Genomic DNA, 23272 nt, shown 5'->3' on the forward strand with positions numbered 1-23272 from the left:
ATGACACCATCAGGTCTTTACATTACACACATCTTTTCAGTGAAGAATAGACTGTTTAGTGGCTGGATGGCTACAATATCTGTTGCTGTAGAGTTGGTCCGAAGTGCTCTGACTATTGTTGACAGACACTGTAGCTAATGGTACCTTACTCAGTCGCACAGAATCCATCAAGATAAGCTCCACCACAGAGTTTTAAAGCTGTTCAACAACTAGTGTAAGCCCATCTCACTGACAGTGCCAATCAGTTGCGTGGCTACTTTTTTCCTACCGCTGGTTCGTATCGTAATTCATCTCCTAAAGTATGTGATGCTGCGTTTTCATCTTGGAGCTCACACGTGCACAGTGGCCGAGCCGCAGCTGACGCCAGCAAGCTACTGTAGGCAAAGAAAACAGAGCGTACTATTACTTTCCCCCCGTGCAGTCTGCTCATGCTTGCCCCACAGCCGGCCTGCCCCCAAAAGGCAGTCTGCTTCTGATTATGTGTGATCATCCTCGAGCTTACCAGCTACATTTCAGACTCACGGGAGTCATTTTATTTTTTTCTTCTATTCTGGCCCCCATTCAAAAGGAATTACACTGTAGCTTGTCTAAGCCATTGTTAATTGCACTCATGGCAGCCACCAGCACTCAATGATATCCCTGCTCTACTTGTTAGATGGAGTTTTTAACTTGTCATTATCATTTCCGTGCCATTTGTAACCCACATAATGGAGACTTTATTTTCAGTGCTTTGCAATTGCCAAAAGATAGGTTTTCAGCAGTACCATTCATCAGACTCACTTAAAATACCCCATCAAGTATCATCATGGCACACATCATTACAAATTAAAACTTGATCTATTAGTGTAAGCGCCCAGTGTCCATTAATCTGTCAATTGCTTCAGTGTTACTGTTATAATCCCTTCAGTTAGCCCATGATGATGAAGTGGCATTTTGATGCTCAGCCACATACGTTTAAATGCCTACAGTAGATATGCAACATGTACATGTAATTTAAATTCTATAACACCTGTCAGCCAAATCTAACCATGTCTTATCAGCCAGCTCCACCTCTCTGCATGTTCACCCTTCTGCATCAGTTTATAACACAGTCATGTATTGGCAACTACTACTTTGATGAACGATAACAGGAGTGCAATTAATAAACTGAAAAGTGAACTTCAGTATTTTCCTTTAACAAAGGCAAAGCATAAGGCTTTGTGCCCGCAGATTCACTGGGGACTGACTTGCTACAAAGTAAGGGAAAGCAGAGATGAGGAACGTAGGAACGTGGTGTATTTGAGCTGTCAGAGGTTCAGGATAGTTATTTCAGGCGAATCTGTGAAATCGTATTTCCCTCAAACATGAGGAAAACACATTTGGAAATGAAATTCAATAGCATTCGGGTTTTGATTTTAATCGTGGGGACATGCTGAATGTTTGAATAATGTTAATGGTCATATAATAACACAACTGCCAGAATTCACGAAGAAGGCCATTATGGCCATATCAGTAAGTACTCTGCAATATGATACTCTGTTGTTTGTGTAGGAGACCCCCAACTTCCTCCCCTCCATTTATTTGGTAGGTTGGGGTCAGCTACATAAAAACATGTGGGAATAAATGATATTCATTGCATGTACCTTACAAGTAGCTTCCACTAAATTGTGAAAGGATTAACAATAATGCTAACGAATATTCATTAGGTTTAAAATAATCCAGAGGGACTGCCATCTAATGAGAAACAAGTGAGGAAAAACATTCTAACCATATAATATCATTCATAAAAGTCAGTGTTAATTTAAGCTACCATGGTGGAAATTTTAATTCCATGAAAACTGAATAAAACTCTGTTCAGGAGGGATGAGGAGACGTTTGCCTGGTCAAAAGCCCCAGGATGGCAGCTAAATGGAACTTGTGCTGAGATTTTCTGAAATATATTTGCAAAACAGTTTTGGCCACAAAGTCGATCACTCTTCCAGAAAGAAAGAAATTGGCAGTTATTTCAATTAACTCAAGGTACAAATGTTTAATTGGTAATTTAGGGTCATTTTCCATCATTTGTGACTTCTATAAATTATTATTATTACAGACACTTTTAATGGTAGTATTTTTATTGTTATTTTATCATTATTTATTTTATATTGGAGTAATGCCACTAGATGGATGATGTAAAAATAACAAAAATGTGACTGTGGAAATAAACTTTGAGGTAGGGTCTATCTCTCTCTGTCTCTCTCTGTCTCTCTCTCTCTCTCTCTCTCTCTCTCTCTCTCTCTCTCCATCACACATACACACACACACACACACACGTACGCACACGCACATCTCACAAACACACACGCACATCTCACACACCTCCCCACCTCCATCGATGGGATCCCTGGGTGGAAGACATCATCAGGCGGTCCAGGAGGTTGCAGGAGCCGGTCGCGTCATCCCTGGATGGGCGGCGCACTGACGGGAGGACGGAGGGTGTTTTCCAGCTTTAAAAGCACCGGAGCCGGCCCCTCTGACAAACCGCTCTGCGTCATCTACCTGGGGAGACTCTTGAAAACCTTCACTGGGCTGAAGAGAGCCAAACTCACCTCAGCCACGGTCCCATCAGCAGCCCTACCTGCGCCGCTCTCCAGACTCAACATTTACCCGGTTCTCGTGTTGCGCACAGTCCTTCGCGTTGCGCTTCTAAGTTGTAACTCGCGTTGCTCCAACTTCACGGCGAATTATGCTTTTATTTGATGGTGTATGAAGTAGTCTAGTGCTTGCATTATTACCGTCGCCGTTGCTTATCACAGTCTCGCAGCCGAAAGTTGCGCATCGCTTGTTGAATGCAGGATACCTTCTGCCTCAGCGTCAATTCCAAGTTCAGCTTTGGAGCAACAGCCGGTAAGGAGCGGGGACTTCTCACCTCTCTCGCCGCCGATATGAAGTCTGCAGAAGAAGGTAAAACATTTTATTTTGATTTCACGGTTCAGCCAGCGCGCTCAAATATGAATTTGCCGTCTTAGCTGTACTTCTCTGATTTTAATATATGTTGACACCAGGTGCCGCGGCTTTAATACAAACTCATAGGAACCTTGTGCGCTCCTGTAAAGTCTAGGTCAAGCGTTTGGAAGGAGCAGCCAGTTTTGGTGAACTGTAATATGATCCGATTTGTTTGTAAAGTTAAAAAAAAAAAAAATAAAGAAATAAAAAAATAAAGAAATAAATAATTCCACCTGCAGAAATCTTGGTACAAATTTGAGCAACTGGTGAATGGCTGACTATGTTATTTAGTCATATTAATAGATCATGACAAGTCAAAACCATTACTTTTGAGCAAACATGTTTCAATTATCTTCTGCTGTTGGTTGCTTTTTTTCCTAAAGATGTCACCAAATAAATGCCAGACATTTGCTTGATCTATGCTCTGCATAAGGATCAAATTAGCACTTGCTCCAGTATACAGAGTGGCATGCGCCCATTTTACATCCACACCATTAGGTGTCTCCAGCTGTCTCAGCAGGTGCTTCTCATCATGAGCAAAGACTGTCAACGGGGTGACACTGTTGCTGTCACCTGCTGCTCTTGATAAGATCAACACTAAATAATATTAAAAAGCATGGAGATCGCCTGCCTGTCTTTTCTCTCAATGCGCAGCGAGGTCAGAGGTCAGCCAACAGCAACATCAGGGGTTGCCAGAGATTGTGTGGCTTGTTTAGAGATACTTTAGCTTGCAGTATGATTCAGCCTGGGTTTACAATTCAAAGGGAAGTCTTGGTTTTTGAGGCTCTTTGATTCAGCATTTATGGTAGCAAAATTTGATTTGCTCCATCAGAACTCAGTGATAGTCTGCCTCTTTTAATTTACAGAGTCTTCCAGTGCTGATGTCACTGGCTTTTTGTGGATTTTGGGAATTTCATTTTGTCTTTGAGGTTTCAGACGGACGGGTGCGGGCTGTATTATTATTCATTTCAGTCCCTCAGTCCTAGGCCTTGTAATTGGTAACAGACATGTGTGTATGTGTGCGAGTGAGAGAGTGAGAGAGCTGTGATCGGTGCGTTAAGGGATGCTGAGTAGTTTGCTTGACAAGGAGACATGCTTAACCACACACAGCTACAGCAGTATGCCGAGGGCTGCTTTATTACCACACATATGCATAAACTCAGGGGAACAGACATGTGGATGCAAGCACACACACACACACACACACACACACACACACTCTACTGATGTTTTGCCATAGCCCACAGTTAGCCATGTGCGATAAGTGGCCCCAGGGTTCTTAGTTCCAGAGGCTGCAGATGACTTCTGTGGGCGACCACCTATCTCTCCCTGAGGTCCCGTCAGTCTGAGCCCGGCCTAGACCACAATCCCCGTGGATAAACCCATCCATTCTTTAGTCACGCTGGTTTGGTTGTGGGGAGAGAGCGTTTTGATCGTGATAGCATAATTGAGAAAAATTGTGGAGGACAGAAAGAGCACGCTATAATCTGTGTGATAGTCAGTGTTTTCAAATTAACTCTGCTTACACCACATTTTGAATGCACTGCAAACAATTGTAGAGGCTTGCCTTGAGTGCAAGAGTGAGTCATTTTATTTTCTTTGATTTGTTTCACCCCACAAATTATGATCTGGTATAATTTTGTTAGTTCAGCAGACGTGACGCATGTGACCCGGAAAAGCCAAGTTTCAAGCTCATGCAGCACACAAGAGTGAAAGCCCCAGTGTGTTTTTGAGTGGGTGTTAGAAGAAGTCGAGTATGAGGTAGCATAGTGTACTGATCGCGCACACATTCAAAGGAAAAAAATAACAGCTGCAACTCTAAGCAAAGTCAGTCAGGCCTGAAGTAAGGAGGTGTGTCACACCGGGTGGAGTGGGCAGGAGATTATCATCTGTTCAGCAGGAGGAGGGTAAACCAGAGGAGAAACGCATCATAAGAGACTGAGCTGAAGACATAGTAGTTTTTATGTTGAAACTTAGTGTCTAACCACTGGGGCGGAGATGAGTTTCCAGCACGAAGAGCAAGAGTTTGATTTCAGCGACGTGTTTGAGTACAGCCAAGATGTCCAGAATGAGCCTGAGACAGGTAGGCCAAAGGAGGGCTTCTTTTCTTTATTGCATATCCTGTATATTGCACAGTGTGAGTGCACCGCTGTGTACGGCGATCAATAAGGAAAATAACTTCAGAATTCAGTCTGTTTGGCTGTAAAAGACTCTGCCATTTAGCATTGTGCTAACCAAACAAAATATGATTACTTTCTGTATCCTTTGAGTCTCTGTTTTGAAGAAAATCAACAAGTTTTCAGAAATTATTTTCTATAATGTACTTGGACATTGTATTAAGTGATTGGCACTGGCCACCTGTGAGAGGTGTCCTATGCTTCACTGAACCTGTGGTATATTGAACTTGTCTGTTGCACATCACATAATCACCTCTGAAAATAGACTCTCATAAACTAATTTTAGACTGCCCACCCACATATTTTGCGGTGTGTGACAGATTCATCATTTCATGTGATCCACAGCATTGTGGTTAACAAATATAGCACACTGCATCAAGGGGATTGCCCTTTACTGGGTTTCAGACCAAATGGTATTCATTCTTTGACCACTTTTACCCTCATTGACATTATCAATAAAAGGCAGACATGAGGTTTACAACTGTTGACACAGTGGCCAGCTGCTACAAGGCTAACTGAGGATTCATATCTGCTAGGCTACATGTGCCCCCACTGACTGAGGATGGTAGTCATTGCAGTTGTCTGCTTGTGATTTCCTTGGCTACTTGCTTGTGCGTTCCCTTTGTTTGTGTGTGTACCATGGTGTATCTGTGTGTAACGCTGCAGCAAACTCTCTTTGACTTAATCACAAGCTCAGAGCAATGCGAGAGTGCTAGCAGTTTTCCACAGGGGAGGGCCTAATTCACTCAGTGAGTGATGCAATCAATCAAATAAAGCATCCATCAGCGTTGCTGGAGGAATTCCTGTAGAGTACATATGACAGCAGGGAGTGCCAAATAGAGCCTTAGATGAACTGATCAAACAAACAGAGTGGCTGTGCAGCTCGCGACTGCACAGCAACCACATACAGTAACTGCTTGGAGATGATTGCTAAGCTTCTCCAGATGTTTATAAAAAAAAAAAGGGAGGCTGTCATTTGCCACAAGACAGCTTGTGTCACAGTATTTTTTCAAAAATCATTACATTATCATCATAATGTAATGATTGTGAACATTTGCAGTGGCATGTAGCCATATAGTATACTTCCATATATTTAAAATGTACTTCTCTCTTTCAGATGCATACAGCTACACACCGAATGTCAGCTTGTCCCTTCCACTGGGCATGGGCAACCCCTGTCTGGCTACCCAGTACCACACTTTACAGTCCAGCCCAGTCATCTCAGTTTCCTCTTGCCACCAGACAGGCTACAGCCTCCAGAATGATAACCATGCAGCATCAGGCTATTACCTGCCCCACGGCCTGAGGCCCAATGGGGCCCCGGCCCTGGAAAGCCCCCGTATTGAGATCACTGCCTACAGCCAGTATCCCGAGGATGAGGTAGAAGAGAGCAGCAGTGAGGACCACATCGTCAAACGAGGCGTTAACTCCATCGTGACGCTGACACTGCCCAATGCAGATGGCTACCGTGACCCCAGCTGCCTCAGCCCTGCGAGTAGCATTTCCTCGCGTAGCTGTAACTCCGAGGCGTCCTCTTACGAGTCCAGCTTCTACAACTACGACAATTCCCCACAGAACTCCCCCTGGCAGTCTCCCTGCGTCTCTCCTAGAGGCTCATCCTCACTCCTTTCCTGCCCACATGCCAGCGGTCCTGCAGCTTCCCCTCACCACTCGCCCTCCACCTCCCCCCAGATAGGAGCTGTGGCAGAAGAAGGCTGGCCAGCGCAACCTCGTGGCTCCAGGCCTAACTCCCCTTCCTGCAGTGGAGGCAATGGCGGCGGTATAGGGAAGAGAAAGTACAGCTTCAATGGCACCCCCTACCGCCAGACATCTTGCTCACCCATCCAGTCACCCACCCTATCCCCACATGGATCCCCTAGGGTCAGCATCACAGATGAGAACTGGCTCGCCAACACCAACCAGTACACCAACTCTGCCATTGTGGCTGCCATCAATGCTCTAACCACAGATGGAGTGGTAGACATGACAGAGGGAATCCCAATCAAGACACGGAAGACCATGCTGGACCACACATCCACCATGAGCCTAAAGATGGAGCCTGGTGGCGAAGTGCTAGGTCCTGATGGGGAGCTCTGCCATGAGGACTACCCCTCCCGCATGGCCATCAAGAAGGAGAACTACTCTGGGGGGTTCCTGGATGTGCCTCAGCATCCGTACTCTTGGTCTAAACCCAAGCCTTACCTCAGGTGGGTGGAGCTACTCCAGCAACTCAGTAGTACTAAAAAAAAAGTTCAGCATACAAGTCTACTAGACGCCCTTGTGAATTCAGTGATTTTACCACTTAATGTAAAACCAACCCAGCAGTCTTGCCTTTAAATTGCCTTGAGAAGACAGTGAAGCACACATGTATACTAACTTAGACAGACTTATGTCTCCTAACATTCTGCTTAAAGATTGCAATAAGATTTTCAGACAGAGCAAAGAAAAAAGAATTCTTCCAATAATGCTAAATGTTTACCTGATTGTCTTTTTGTGTCCACATTAAGGGTTTATTTATTGCAAGGACAAGATTGTTGTAGTTTCTAATCTTCAAAGGCCATATCAAAAGGCAGCAATCCAAAAGTTACATGCTCTGCACTCCCAAAAAAAACTCCTATTTGAAGATCAAAACTATTTCATAAATCATATTTCACAGGGAGGAGCTGCTTGGCATGTGTGTGTCACTGTTACTATAGCAACCCACACACAAACAGAAGAATGCATGTAGACGCAATGTTTATGCTGAGAAATTTGCACATGCACTCAGCTATATCATTGATTTTTGACATTTTTGACTAAGATCGGCTTTTTCAGTTTCAAGTTGTGTCCCTCGTGGCATTTTTTCCAAGTCAATAACGCACTTTCCTGTCGGAAATCAAGTGTTTGATTAAGATAGTGAGCAACAGGAAGTGATGGTGACAGGCCTGGCTGAAGGGGAAGCAGTCTGTGGGTTAATCAGCTGGCTTGCTGCTCTGGTCTGTAGCGCCGTCAGCCCATCTCTTTCTGTGTAGCTAGCCCTGATGTCATGCACTGACTGGGCAGATAAAGCCCGGCGGGGGGAAATCAGTTCATTTTGGGTCAACAAACAGCCCCTAAGTTCCACAAAGATGCCATAGATTGGTTTCAGTTGAGCCACCCTTCAGGTCAGGGTTTTGCGTTTGCCAGGCATCCGGCATGCAGAAATATTGTCTTGCATGTGTTTGTTTTGGTTTAGATATCTCCACGGTGTTCACATGGGAAGCTCTGACTCTCCATCTCGAGAACAATGATGTTAAGAGAGGCCAGCTGTAGCTCTGAGAAAGAGATATCAAGCTCCAAGGCAGGGTGCACTGCTGACCTTATCCATTGTATAACTCCATTGTATCGAATACAAGTGTGGTGGGATGTGCTTTAGAATTTTACAGTTATCAAATTGGGATGGATAATAATTGCATAAAAGAACAGGAGGATTTCCAGATCAGTATTTTTGCCCTAGAAATATCTGTTCTCCCACTGTCACTTAATTAATTCCCTGTGTCTGTTTCCACCTGTTACACCAATATGCAAAACATACTGCTCTCTAACCAGGGCACATTCGCCATTCATGCATCTTTCATGAAAGGGGCCACTGATTATAACCCAGGCCAAGGAATTATGGACGTAAACGAATGACTTCAATTGATTCGATTATAGACCATGATGAAATGGAGAAGGATCAAGCCAGTTGGATTACACTAAAGTGTCCTAATTTGAGGCTAATTTAAAGCAAGTTCAGAGCTTTCTGATTTAGACTTCCTTGGCAGCAATGTGACCGTGGAAAAAATGCAACCCTTACAGTCCCCCCCTTTGGCAAATCAAATTTGACTACAGTTTTAAGAATAGAAGAGAGGAGATGAGAAAAAAGCATACAAAGTTAATCATGTTTTTATTCCAAAAAACCTAGAAATGTAAGACACAGCACCTCCTGTTTTTCAGGAAAGAATAACTAGACAGTGGGTGTTTAGCACCGACAGTGTAGAACTTTCATGGACTAGATAAAAGTTGTTTCACTATTATGTTATATCAATCAGCAGTAGAGTTATATATATATATATATATATATATATATATATATATAAAATTTTGTCCTAATAATAATATATGTTCAAATTGTCACTGCAGCCCATCTCTGCCAGCTCTCGACTGGCAGCTTCCATCCTGCTCCGGCCCGTACAACCTACAAATCGAGGTGCAGCCAAAGTCCCACCACAGGGCCCACTATGAGACTGAAGGCAGCCGAGGGGCGGTGAAGGCGCTGTCTGGTGGCCACCCCGTTGTACAGGTATGTCACCAACACTGTTCGCCAGCAAAGTTTTTGGATGAAATCTTTTCACTGTACACACTGCTGTTTACCAGAGACAAGGTCAGCTTTGTGTGTTTAAACTGTGTAATAATTTGCTGTCATTACAGCATAAGTGGTAACACACAGACAAGTGCATGCTGATTAATGGCACTTTCCTCTCCAACAGCAAGCTAGTGACACGGATGTTTGGCTGTAGTTGACTTTATGACAGCATGTAGTCACAAAGTAGAGTCAGAGCAGCCATGTCATTTCTTTCATTAGTCTAGACTGTGAAATTCTCTTGCTATTTCTTTCTTTTTTTATCAAAAGAAAAAAAAGCTTAGTTTGGTTCTGAACTGTGTGATTTCCTTTCAAACCATTAATATCTGCAAAAATCTTGCAGCTTGTTCTGGACAAATATCAAATGACTTATATCAGATCTATCCAAGAAATCAGAAAAAAATCAAAAATTCCAGCAGCCTGTTTCCACCCATCAACCCGAAAATGAGAAAGTACAGTAAAAACAAACTACAAGACAATTATTTTAAAATTTAAACTATTCAGTGTGTCATGGCATTATCATTGCAAACTTATCGAGCCACTTGGGCTCTCAAAAGGCCTCAAACGTTCTCTGTAACTTTTGACGGCTGTGGCACAGTGTCCCCACAGTCTGTACGTTTCTGTATGTGCTCGTAGACTGGGTTATTAATGCTCCTTGAAGCTGGGAGTCAATCTACTGCTGCAAAAGTTCACCCTGATGAGCAGCAGTGCATGCTGACTCAATTAGTATAGAGCAGAACCATCGCCTCTCACTATTGTACTTGGCGACCACTTAAAGAACACGCGTCAGTCTCACCAGCAGCACAGCACAGAGCTCCTTTCTCTGCTTCACTGTCATAACACGGTGCTGACATCTCAGTTTACTCAAGGTGGGGATCCAGCGGTGTGTGTGCGTCCTTAAGGTTAAGGGTCAATTTGCCAATAATGTTCAAAATGAGACTGCATTTAACCTAATAATAACTGGGGCATTACATTGATGACGGTTTTGTTACAGACTGGGTTTAGGGGTTTCACGTGGCTGATATTCTACTTTTCGTGTGGCCAAAGCAAACACTGCATGCTGAGAAACACTTTTTTGACCCGTACACTTTCAAGTCGGTGGTCCATCCTTGTCACACACATAGCATTTGACGCTGTTAGCGCCACAGCTGTTTTGTAAATAGATGTTGTCAGCACGGCCTGGTCTGCTCAATGTCAAACACAGTTGACAGCTGTTGGCCAAGGTGGCCTTATAAACAGGCCTGTCAGCCTTCAGGTTTTCTCTGTAAATACAGGTAATCATTCCCCTTCATTACAAACCTTTGTGTATCAACATGCGAGTGAATTCAACATTTCATCCTTGCGCCTCCACGTGAGGCTGACCAGACTGAGCCTGCTGTGCACAGCTGTGGCTGGCAGGTGAGACTGGTTTTGATACAGTTTACACCACTTTCTGACTCACTTCAGGGGCCAGAGCAAAAAGTCGTGAGTAAGCATCCTGTGTGTCTTTGCGCACACAGCGCTGTCCACATATAGACTGATGACTTCAGTTGTTTACTTCAAACTACAGAGGTGCCAATTCATTGCCAGCTTTGCAAGGATGTTTTCAAGTATTACCGTGTATGTCGAGCAATTATTAGTAAGTGGTAGTCATGGAGGAAATATGATGACAGCTGCTTTACTATCACACCTCCCCCCGACTCGCATAGCTCACACTTTACTCTTACTTTTCGGCAAGGGATGATTTATGCGTCTGATAATGCATGTGCAGCCAACTGGGATATCTCGAGGGTTTCAATGCAGTGGAAACCACTGGAAGCGTGGCAGCTGGCAGAAAGATAAATCTATAAAGATTGCACAATTGTGTGTACATGCTAGAGGGTAAAACAAAAAAGAAGCGCATGTACTGTATCTTCAGGAAGTTTTTGAACAGTTTGGAGTATATAATCTCTCTTAAAACTTGACTGTCTCACCATCTCTTCGTCTTTGTGTGAAATCATGTTGTTGTATTCTTGGAGGATAGGGCATGGTGTCGTCCCCTGTGCCCTGTGGTAATGAGTGGCAGGCGCTGGATAGGTGAGGTGCAGTCAAGGAGAATGAGTCATTAATGACATGGGGATACGGGTGTAGGAAGCAGCTAAGGAAGTGTTTGTGTGTGTGTGTGTGTGTGTGTGTTTGTGTGTGTGTGTCTGTGTGTAAGTGTATGTGTATGTGTGTGTGTGTGTGGGTGGGTGTGAGGACATTTTTGGAAAGTTAGAACATTTTGACTGTTCTTCACTTTTGGACAGACCTTCAAAGGGCTGTTTGAGAGTTCAGATTTGGTTTAGGGTTGGGGTTAAGCATTTAGTTGTGATGATTAAGGTTAAGGCAACTGTCCTGGGAATGCATTATGAGTGTCCTCACAAGAATAGAAGTATAAATGTGTGTGCGTGTGTGTGTGTGTGTGTGTGTGTGTGTGTGAGACTGGAGCGAGTAGAGAGAAGGGGCAGAGGGAGTCACCAGGCAGCTGGGGCTTGGCTGCCCCTGGAGATGCTCTGTATCCTGCTGATTAGGGCCTGGGTGGCCCTGAGGTTGGCTGAGCATGGCGCTGGTGGGGATGATGTGGTGGCGGAGTGGTGGATAGGAATCAGAATCCCAGAACCCATCGGACGCCACCTCCCCTTTCCATGCACCGGTGCCTCCCTCCCCCCCGGGGGGCCTGAGGATGTCACTCCTCGTGAACCGTTCATCCTTCAACCATCTCCCAAACCCACACCAGCAGGCCTCCCTCGGTTGAAGCCCAGTCATCCACGGCTCTTGTTTTTTTAACTCATGGATGATCGGACACACGCGCTGTGAGTGATGGTGACATGTGTGTTGGAAAGCAACACTGGATAAAAAAACAGCAAGATGAAAAACATGAAGGGATACACTGTTTCTAGCGCTTACGATGTCCTCTGGGAAGACAGCAACTGACAGGTAGTCAAACCAAAGATACTCAGCTGCTCATTTACTCTTGTTTTCTCTTCATTCAAAAACAAATCAGAGGTGTTTTCTTGACGAACGTTTGAAGTCAGTAAATTAGGCATCAGTAAGGTTTGACATCATGCAGCGGATCAACCACACCGCATTCAGCGCTATTCACCACACAGGATGGAGAGCTTGTGGGATGGATGGGTGGAGAGAATGGAGTGTCTGTACTCCAGCCGCACGCCGATGAAAACCTCTAGATTATGGGTTACCTCGAGTCATTACCCCTCTGCTGTTTGCACCAGCTCTCTGGGCTTCCTGTTCCAAATCTATCCTCTATCTATTATTCTGGACTCGCACTCTGTCCTTCCCTCATATCCTCCACATCCGCAGCCTTTTAACCTCCTCTCTCCAGATTGGTCCACTTTGTGACCCCCGTGACTGCTTTTCCACTTTATTTACTGCAGCAGACCACAACGCCATTAAGGGGATCTAGGGTACTCTATTGGCTCCTCTCACACTGTTCCAGACGCTCCCCTCTCTCACCACAGCTATGCCAAACGTCTACAGGCTGATGATGAGCCGTGCACAGGAAAAAAAAACAACCTGGTCTACCTTCACTCAGAATACCACCATGGCATTGACTGATGGGTTTTTCCAGAGAAGAACAGTGGGGAAAAAAGTGGAATTGGGCCGAATTATTTTCATTGAGCATATAGTGACCGAGGACATGACCTGGCTCTTATCTAAAATGCGGACTTCAGTAGAAGACTTTGCGAAGGCTTTCAGCCTCAGTCAGGGAATAAACAGACATCCGCCAGGCCCTTAGTAACAGCAGACAGGAACACCTGTGGAGTATTAAACCTATCGCGCAGCAAACAGTGCAGTCCTGCATATGGCTAGTTTGTATAGGATAATGACTGGCCTATAGGGCTTTCCCACTCACGCATACACACACTCTCTCACTCAGTCTCTCATTAAGTCTAAAGCAGCAACAGACATGGTGTAATTTCAGCAGGATGTGGCCATCATCCCTATTAACGTGTGCGTGACTTAATACCCATCTCCCTTCCTCTGCAACTGTATGTAATGCACATCAAATTTGCAGTATGTTTCCGCCACGACGACATGAAAGACCTTGCCAAACATGTGTTCTGTTCTTCGCATGTGCGGTTTCACCTTGGGATCCGGTGCTGGCTGCGTAATGTCTCAAAAGAAAACCCTGATCCACATCACCCTATACCATAGCTGCTAATTGCTCATTAAATCTACTGCCGCCTCTTGTTTGATATTCAAAAGGCTTGGTGTACCCTGTAGTGCTGTTAGAGCTTAGTCAGGGCTGTTATTCGTTGCCCAAAGGGGTATTTATGCCACTCTTAAATTGTGGTTCTCCATCTGCGGGGCTTCCCTTACACTGGTATTGGGCTACCACTAATTACCAGTTAATAGCAACTGGAAAAAATGGAGCGAAATTTGCATCATTTTCACTGGTTTGAGGTGATAACCAGACAGCCCACAGATTTATGAGGTAAGACACTGGTGGGTATTCGTGCTATTGGGGGTCACAGCAGTTGTCTGTGCTGTCTTACTCAAATTCTCTGTAGGTTTGGATGATATTTCTTATGGCAGGCTGTGCTGCTAACAAAGTAATTCTTTTTATATGGAATTTGGACCCTCACTGGTCTAGACATGGGCTAGTGCCTGAAACTATGCCCTCAATGACATAACACTAAAGCACTCGGTTCAACAAAAACTTTGAGGGATATAGCTGTTTGGTTGCTTATAAAAGGAGCAGCTTTTGGAGCTATGGGAATGCAGCACATTAAAGGATTGCATATGTTGCCTTATGTATTCAATATGAGGCACTGGAGACATTAGCAGGGCAGAAGGGTGATGGAGTAAAGTCTGGAAGGAGAGACAACTTGGATGAGTGTACATTTAATTGGGTACAGCAGAGGCTGGCTGTGTGACTGTCAGCACTTGACAGAGAGAGGGGAGCGTGATAATGGGAAAAAGCCTGAATCTGCTGTTGTATTTCTCCTCCCCTGCTTCAACCCCCCCCCCCCCCCCCCGGCTGCTTCCAGTCGTCTTCTCCCTCTCCTCTCCCCAATTCTCTGCGCCACGTGGACCTCTACGAGTCATGACATTTCTCCAGGCGGTGATGAAATCACTGCAGAGGGATAGAAGGCAGCCCACTGCAGGCCTGTAGAGTGTATTCACACTCAATTTGGAGCCATGGCCAGACACATTTAATTTACCAGCAAGTCATTATTAAACATTACACTTTCAAATCCTTTCTTTGAACTATTGAGGCCAGATGCAGGCAGCACCGAGAATGTCACTATTACTAGATAAATTGAGGGATAAAATGTGCCATGAAAAATATACATGTATATTAATCGTTTGAAAAACAGCCTCCGTTATTATTTCATCACAACTGATTTTCATTGAGTGAAGCAAAGAAAATTAAGGGGAAAAAAAAACCCCAAAACAAAACTTTTGGTGCTGTATCCCAAGGGCTGAAACTCTCTATACTGATGATGGATCTTCCATGGTCCGCTGGGGGATGAATGGTGGAAAGTGGATGAGATGCACCCTCCTCTCCCTTTTAAGCCCATCCACATCATCACAACTGACCCAGACAATACAGCTGCACACAATTACACAATTAATGCATCAGCTGCCATATCCACACTGTTTTACTTGAGCCTCAGCTATCAAAAATGGCTTGTGCAACAGTGGCTTGTGGTGGGAGGTGTAAATGGATCTAGCTGACGCAGTGGCAGAAGTTGGCACCCTGAAACAGCTGCAAATCAAGCCTGGATTCAAACCCAGTTTAGATTATCTCAAAATAAATATACAGTACGTGTGCCAGATAGGCTGCAGTTACAGCTCGAAAGGCTCATCTGCTCAAAATTAGCCACTCTCTGGTCCAGCCTCACAGGCTGCAATAGACACAAATACAAAGCTGAGGTCACAGGTGTGTGCGTGGAGCCTCTGTCGCCAGCCCACGCTTAAAGTTTACGATACTACCTCGTCTTTTTCCCCCACTCTTATTCTCCCTTTGAGATTAAAAAGAAGAAGTACGTTTTGCTGTGTGCTCGTGGCGTGCGTTCGAGTGAGCATCACAGGAGTTACGCAGAAGCTAAGGGAGAGGGTCAGAGAGCACATATGGTAAAGAAATCAGGGGAGGTCGCCCAGGGGGGACTAGACCGCCTTCCTTTGCTGCTGGGAAGACCAGCGTCACCAAGAGGACTACCTGACCTCATTAATCACTTCCTCTCCTCCATGAGGTCACTACGGCTCTGAGTGTGGACACCACCATCATTGCGCACTCCCGCAAGATGAGTGAAGGGATAAAGACCCCCCCTTCCTCCCTCCTACCTCTCTTGCGGGCCTCCTTGCAGCCACGTGGCGGCTGAGGTAATGGTTGGAGGTCAGCGAGAAATCCAAAGAAGTCTACTGAGGCACAAGTGACAGACGACGCGGCTTTGTAGCGTGGCTGCCTGCGTTTTATTAAATCATACAGGGACGTCATGCAATTTAACGCTCCGGTGTTTCAGATTTGTACCTCATGCTCCACCATAGTGCTCTCACGAGTCAATACACAAGTAACTGGTAGCATGTGTGGCTATGGATAATTACCTCTGGTGACACCATAAGTAAAATATAACAAGCAGAGCGGGGTCTGCTGGTGAGATCACCGCATAGATGAAGTGGTCCCTTGGGATGCCAAAACTTCAAGAAGCTCCTGACCTCGGCCTAACTCACTGATGACTAGCATGTGTGACTAGCTCACAGGTCAAGACAGCTGCTAGAGACACTATGTGGAGCTCAAGAGAAAAATAGAACGGCTGGAACTGGAGATGAATGACAGCCTTAGCTTTACCACTCCCTTTGCACTCCCTTGATATCTGAATCAAAGAGCAAAGCCAGATAACCACTGCTGCTGAGATTATTGAAACATATGGATTTAAGCTCTACTCCAGTGTCGAGTCATGTTCTATTTTTACTCGACATAATTAATACTGTGAATTCTTTAACTGGGAAGAAAAAGAACACATCCTCTGCCTTGTCCCAAAGATCTGTCTTCAAGTACGGGCCAAAGGCTCTTAATCTTCGGCTTTATTATCAGGCCAGACAACTTTTAACACAGTGTCCAGACAAATTTGTTCTCAAATCAAAAACATTTGGCGTCCATGACACAGTGGCACTAATTTCCACAGACTTCTAATGACGTAGCTCTCCTTCCTCTTCCTCACACCCCCATCCCTCACCGCCCTCAGAAAGGTAATTAGAAAACCATTAATCAGATTATGTCATAGGTTACATGTGGTCTATATTTTGTAATATGACTCAGTCTGTTAGATAAACAAGAGGGGTCTTTTATTCCATTTGACGGTACCACTGTTTTCACGGAGCTCAAAGAAAAATGGTCTGAAGCGATGCGCTGGTGTGTGCTGGAGTAATTGACCAATTTGTGGGATTTTTCAGATGGCCGTGGCTTGGTGAGTGGTGGTCCAGAGTAAGCGATCTCTCACAGAAAATGTCACATGCGGTCAAGTAGCCACCGGGGTGGATCCATGGAGGTCCACTCGGTGAGAAGTTAGTCCACTCAGTTTTCTCTTGGTTTGAACCAGATGGATTCTGCGTTTTCTGACAGTTAACGGAGAGACATCCAAGTCCACACCAACATCCGCCCGTGTGATCATACTGGATGACCACTTTGCACTGCAAAGAGCAAGCATATCCTGGGAGGTCTGCAGTGTAACACTCAGTTCTACCAGAAATCCACATTTGGTTGGCAAATGATTCTGGTGAGAAATCCCTCACAAAGTATCAGTTGTCCTTAACCACACTTTGGAATTTGCAGCCCTGTCTGTGTGTTCATATTTTGAGCCATTGCACACTTGGTTAAATCATCAAATAGTGTTACTTTAGACACTGTCACAAAATGATCCAGGGACGCTGAATGTAAACTGGCAGCTACAGTTTATATTTGAAGTGTCGTTGACCCCAAAGTCAACAGTCATTTTCAAACTATGCATAACTGTGGAGTTTTTCTTCTCTTTTTAAAAAAAGATTTGATCTTTTTATTACTTGAGCAGTAGCTGCTAATGGAAGTCTTCTAGAGGAAGTGGTAGTTGTTTGAAGTGGTGGTTCTGATACAGGAGTCTCTTTCATCACAGTGGGACACAGTCTCTGAGCTTTAATGGAAATCATAATACATGTTCATAACTGCCCAGAGGCAAAGGGGCTGCATCCCATCTGCATGCCAAGCTCCATGAAGTTTTTTGCCATGTTGCATTTAGGTGTAAAGTTTGCTGCTGTCTGTATAGAGGGGCAATTATTGCACTCTAAATTATGTTACTATGTGTCGTAGAAATCAGAAGTTGGACATTGAACACAAATGCATGCTATGACTTTTATTCCATTTTATTTACACCAATGATTTTGAAGTAGTTTCGATTTCATACCATAAATGGAACTCCCTTATATTTATAAAGGGAAAATGGTATTAGCCCAATCATCAGTTTCATAAACTTTACAGACTGTGAGCATGACATCTTGAGGCAGACCTGAGATGATTGCCCTGATTTCCTATTTTGTCTCTGTAAGGGTCACTTTCCAGTGAGTCACTGTCAACTGCTCGCCTCTCTGTAGGCACTTTTTAATAGCAGCAGTGAGATTTTAATGAACAGTGAAGTGTTGGGAAGCCAGCCCCTCCATCAGCGCCCATCCCTCTGCACCCAGGAGATCCCTACCACAGACAGACATCAGAAACATCAAAAAACTTTTTTTTTTCACCCTCCCCTAAAGGAATGTCGAATTAGCTCAAGAAAAGAGCAGCAAAGACCAGAAAAAGGGTCTCCAACCAAACCAAAAACAAACAAAGAAAGGGGGCGTATTTTCACAGCCCCTCTACCATGTCAGAGCTATCATTAAGGCCCCCGTTAACTATCAGTAGCCGATGTGCATTCAAACTCTATTTCCTAAATGAGGGTTTGCCTGAGATGGGGGTCTTAAAATCCGACATTGCCTCTCACCTGGATGCCTTTGTTCTCCCGCCAGCTTTATGGCTACATGGAAAGCGAGCCGCTCACCCTGCAGCTGTTCATAGGGACCGCAGACGACCGCCTCCTGCGACCACATGCCTTCTACCAGGTCCACCGCATCACCGGCAAAACCGTCTCCACCCCCAGCCATGAAGTCATGCAATCCAACACCAAAATTCTGGAGATCCCTCTGCTGCCTGAAAACAACATGAGAGCCATGTGAGTGCTCTCAGACTTTCACCTATCCATCTTTTTCTTTCCACATTTTTCACTGCTAACCCCTACTTTAAAATACACCCACAAAACACACACACTTCACTCTCTCTGCACCTTCCTCTTTGCTCTACAAACAGAATGGTTGATGATAGGTACTGCACAGTACACACTTCCAAACAGGCCTTCAAAATTGAGATCTGTGCTTTCACCCCAGGAGATGCATGATTTCTAAGAAAGTGAAATAAGTACTCACTGTCAACACACTTCATTGGTGACTCAAGTCTGACCAATGTGTGCAGAGACTCTAAAGGCTAGAGGCTTGCAGTTGAAACCAGGAGCCCTCAAGGAAGTCAAATCTTTTGCACAAATGATATCTTAAAAAGTAACAGCCAGGTTAGAGCCATGGACCCCTGAGAGTGCCATGGGTCACCAGTGTGATGTAGTTCCATTATATCAGGCTTAGTCAGCAAAAAGCTGCACCCCAAAATCCAGATCATACTTTCAAGGTGCCCCTATAACCTGCAATGTGCTGTATATTTTCAGTGTAATTTAAGTCTTTTTGCACTTAAATCGTTAGTAAAGCCCAAATAAATATAAGCATTTTTTACAGCAGATATTTTGACTTGTCATAGTAGGAAACGCACCGGTGTTGTGTTAATAACATTAATGATGGTGCCGTTCAGTTCAATTACGTATGCAATCACACATATGTTAGCTAACGTTAGTGTTTACCACAAGATTAGCTAGCTAACAAGCTAGTTTTCTCTGCCAATTAGTGTGGCTGCCTGCTTGTTATGAGTTCTGGCGGTCTGTGAGCTCAATCAGACATAGCCTTTGTGAAAGTGTGGTTAGAATCACATGAAGTCCTCCCCTAAATATGATCTTGGTTTACCTTTAAAAACATGAGCATCTGTTTGCTAAGCTGAGGTAAATCGGCCTTGGTCTCTTTCATCCTCCCTCCAGACTTGCAGTAATCCAAGGGGCTGTGCTCTGCAGTGTGTCGTGGGGCTCCGTTCAGACTAAGCAGCACTGAATGTTTTGGACTGGGGCCCAGAACTCTGTGTTATGGATAAAACCACTGTATCTGAACATAGGTTACATAAGGCCGTTACCTCTTACTGCACCTAAAGTTTGTTCTTCACCGTTTCAGATTTTAAAATACTTTTTAAAACTTTTAGTAAATAGAATAAGAATAATGTATAGAATAATACACCTCCATTTTAATCGGACATATTTTCATGTTCGTTTAAATGCAGAATATGAAGATATTTATAGGACAGAAGATTTTCCTGACTGGACGGTGGCCTTCTTGGTTCGATGATTTTAACATTCGTACTGCCTTACAATATCATTTCCAACAATACCGCAAAATCCCTTATATTGTATCATATTTAGGGGCGACCTTAAATTGACTTGACTTAATGTGTCCCTCAGGATGAATATGATATTCTAAAAAATATGAAAAAGGAAGTTTCTTTTCCCCTTTGTCGTCAGCACACATGCTAAAGGAAGAGGAGTGAAAGTTCTCTCTTTCTCCGCCGACTGTCGGAAAGGTCAAACACGAAGAAAAGCCTTTAACTGCCTCTTTCCGCTGAGCTGTTTAGCAGTCGTCTTGATAAAGCAGCATCCATCTCTCTGCTCTCGTGCCAGCGATCATTTGCTCGCTGTGTGGGATGCAGACAGTCGAGAGCTGCAGTCAAACCTTCAGACAGTTTCAATCTGTCTTTCTTTCCTATTCTAGGAAAGTTCATCTCATACCCACAAAGTGGCTTAATTTAAAGAACATTCTCTTCTGCAAATTCTAACAAATACAGCATAATGTATGGTCCTAGATACATGTAACCTAATCAGCAAGGTGATGTAATGCAAGGTAAGATACTGACTGTTATCACTACAGTTACTATGACAGAGTTGTTTTTAAGCTCACATATTGAGCATGCCTTATTACATTGCTGGCAGAGAATTGCTTTCATCTAGTCTAAACATTTCCCTGCTGACGATTTAACTGTCCCACATCTCAGGTTATATAGGCTGTGAAAGCTCACCCATGATGTCCATCATCTTGTGTTTGTTTCAAAGCTATATGCACGACAGAACACTTACATCATGCGAGGCTGATAAGGAGTGGGTGGTCAGCGTAGCATATTATTTTCTCTTATTTATTCAAATTGTCCAAACCAAAGTCAAGGGGAGAAATGGTATAAAACCTGACATTTACCATGTTCCAGGAATAGTGCCCAAAAGCTACCATGTAAAATAATTGAAATGCCAAACCATATCCCATTCGTATTCCCTCACTTTTTTTAACCAGCCACACTAGTTTTATGTAAATTCATGAAAGGCCACGTCTGAAAATGAATGCCTTTTTCCACGTAGAAAAGGGAAAGAAAATTTACCCCTTTACCTCCCAAATTGTGAAATGAAATAAAACAAAAAAAAAAGACAGACAGCTCAGTAAAGGGTCTGCTGCTACACGTGGCAATGATTAGCAGCAGATTTAAACCCTAAATCCATGAAGTGTAAGGCTTGAACGGTGTGAAGGGACTGGAGAGACTTGGTGCACTCAGATAGCAGTAAAGTGACTTTGCGTACGCTGAGTGCAGCTGATGGGACCAGGTCTGCTCAGTCCAGGGGATTCCTCCAGAGAACTGCTAATTCTTGGACCACCATGACCCTTTAAAACTCTGATGTGAAGTCATTAATGTCCAACTCAGTCTTTGATGACATGCTGGATTAATAATGACACGGTCATGCTCCAGTGAACTTCCAGTGCATGATCTGTAACACCAGCGGGGACTTCACTGCTGGTCTTAATGTGCAGCAACTGTGCTCAGTGTCTCGATTTTAACAGCCAAAGTCAAGGATTTGACTCTGGCTCCCATTTCAGCCTTTGTCCATACAGCACTTTGTATAGAAAATATTCTATGGGAAGTATCCTGTCCTTGAAAACCAAAAACTCCAAAACACTAAGGGTCACCTTTCTGTTACCAGTTCTATTGTGTTATAATGTCATCTTTGAAATCTGGTGTTAAATTTTGCCCTTCCCTGCCTCTGTTCTAGAATTGATTGCGCAGGGATCCTGAAGCTGCGCAATTCGGACATTGAGCTTCGCAAAGGGGAAACCGACATTGGACGTAAAAACACACGTGTGAGACTGGTGTTTCGAGTGCACATCAACCAGCCCAACGGCAGGACGGTCTCCCTGCAGACTACTTCGAACCCCATTGAATGCTGTAAGTCACACACACTGACACACAGAAATAAACTCACAAACTGGCATGCCTTTTCTCTTGGCTTCCCACTTAAGCAAAAGGTGGCATCTATTGTTGTAATCCAATAAACTGAGCTACTATTTTATTACCTGCTGGAGCAAATCCAGTGCCTCTGCATCCAATAAGCTTTATATGATCAAAGTTATTTGCCAGTGCAATAGATGTATTGTATATGATGCCAGACACACGTGTTATCTATCTCAATTCCCATTTTATGACTGAATGCACAAGTTATTGTGGTAAGACTACCCCATTAGCACAGGTTCCACAAAGGTCATTTGCCAGCCCTGGTTTTGGCATGGTTGAGTGAGCACATTGAAAGAAACCTCTGTTTCTTTGTCAGACATTTGTGTATATAGGTGTGATGTTATTTGCAACCAAGGAAGCCAGTAAAAGTCAGATGGTGAGACAGAGCTGGCATTATAGTTTATGGTCCAAAGTGGATGTTAATCCGAGTTGGTTCATCTTAACAAAAAAACAAAAGTTTATTTAGTGATTTCTTCAGTGCAGTTATTTTCGTGAGCTTTTATTCCAAAATTATGCAATGGGCTAATGGATGAAATACATAGCTATGTCATAATAAATATATGTGTTTCTGGCTGTAAATTTGGTCACCGAATCCCAGAGGCTAAAGGTGACTAGCTAGCCACGTTTATAGAAAGCAAAGACAGGTGGTTGGCTGTCAGCTACTTGATGGAAAATAATGACTAAGGACCTGACCATGAAAATATTGTTTTGATCAGTTGACCGCCTTCTTCGATGTCATTTAAGAAGCAGCTGTTGGCTGAAAACCTCTTAGCTAGGGGTCATGAAATCATTATAATAAAGCTGATAAGCCTGTTTCCCTAACCAACAACTGCTGTTTTACTGGCTGTGTGCTGGGCTCATACTTCTTGGACTTGATGGAGCTCCGGCAGTGAGCTTATGTGGGCTCACACACTGCGTTGAAATGTGTGTGTGTTTTCCTCCAACAGCTCAGCGCTCAGCTCAGGAGCTTCCCTTGGTGGAGAAGCAGAGTATGGATAGCTACCCTGCCACCGGAGGCAAAATGATGCTCCTGACTGGCCTCAACTTCCTCCCTGACTCCAAGGTGGTGTTTGTGGAGAAGGCCCAGGGTAAGCTGCCATCACCAGACCATGTTTACTGCCTCTAATTTCCCCTCTTAATATCTCTTTCAAGCGTCCCTCTCCCTCTCTGCCTCCGTCGCGTTTCCTCAGTCTCTCCTCCCGTCAAAATAGAGCAGGCCATGCCAGAGAGCCACATGTGGTGTGCATTAAGCCACTATATTTTTAACCAAAG

At 44.1% G+C, this 23272-nt stretch overlaps 1 protein-coding gene across 1 annotated transcript in view; it reads left to right on the forward strand.

The window, feature by feature from the left end:
- Positions 1-2404: 2404 nt before the first annotated feature.
- The window catches only part of LOC143324046 (nuclear factor of activated T-cells, cytoplasmic 1-like), a 100292-nt gene continuing 79424 nt past the window's right edge, over positions 2405-23272 (forward strand). The window contains exons 1-6 of the mRNA XM_076736237.1: positions 2405-2922; positions 6259-7348; positions 9282-9441; positions 18502-18704; positions 21762-21934; positions 22948-23088. Of these exons, the coding sequence (XP_076592352.1) occupies positions 2808-2922; positions 6259-7348; positions 9282-9441; positions 18502-18704; positions 21762-21934; positions 22948-23088 (1882 nt within the window). The 5' untranslated portion in view covers positions 2405-2807. The remainder of the gene's footprint in view (positions 2923-6258; positions 7349-9281; positions 9442-18501; positions 18705-21761; positions 21935-22947; positions 23089-23272) is intronic.

The sequence above is a fragment of the Chaetodon auriga genome, chromosome 8, assembly GCF_051107435.1.
Source record: "Chaetodon auriga isolate fChaAug3 chromosome 8, fChaAug3.hap1, whole genome shotgun sequence".
NCBI lineage: Eukaryota > Metazoa > Chordata > Actinopteri > Chaetodontiformes > Chaetodontidae > Chaetodon > Chaetodon auriga.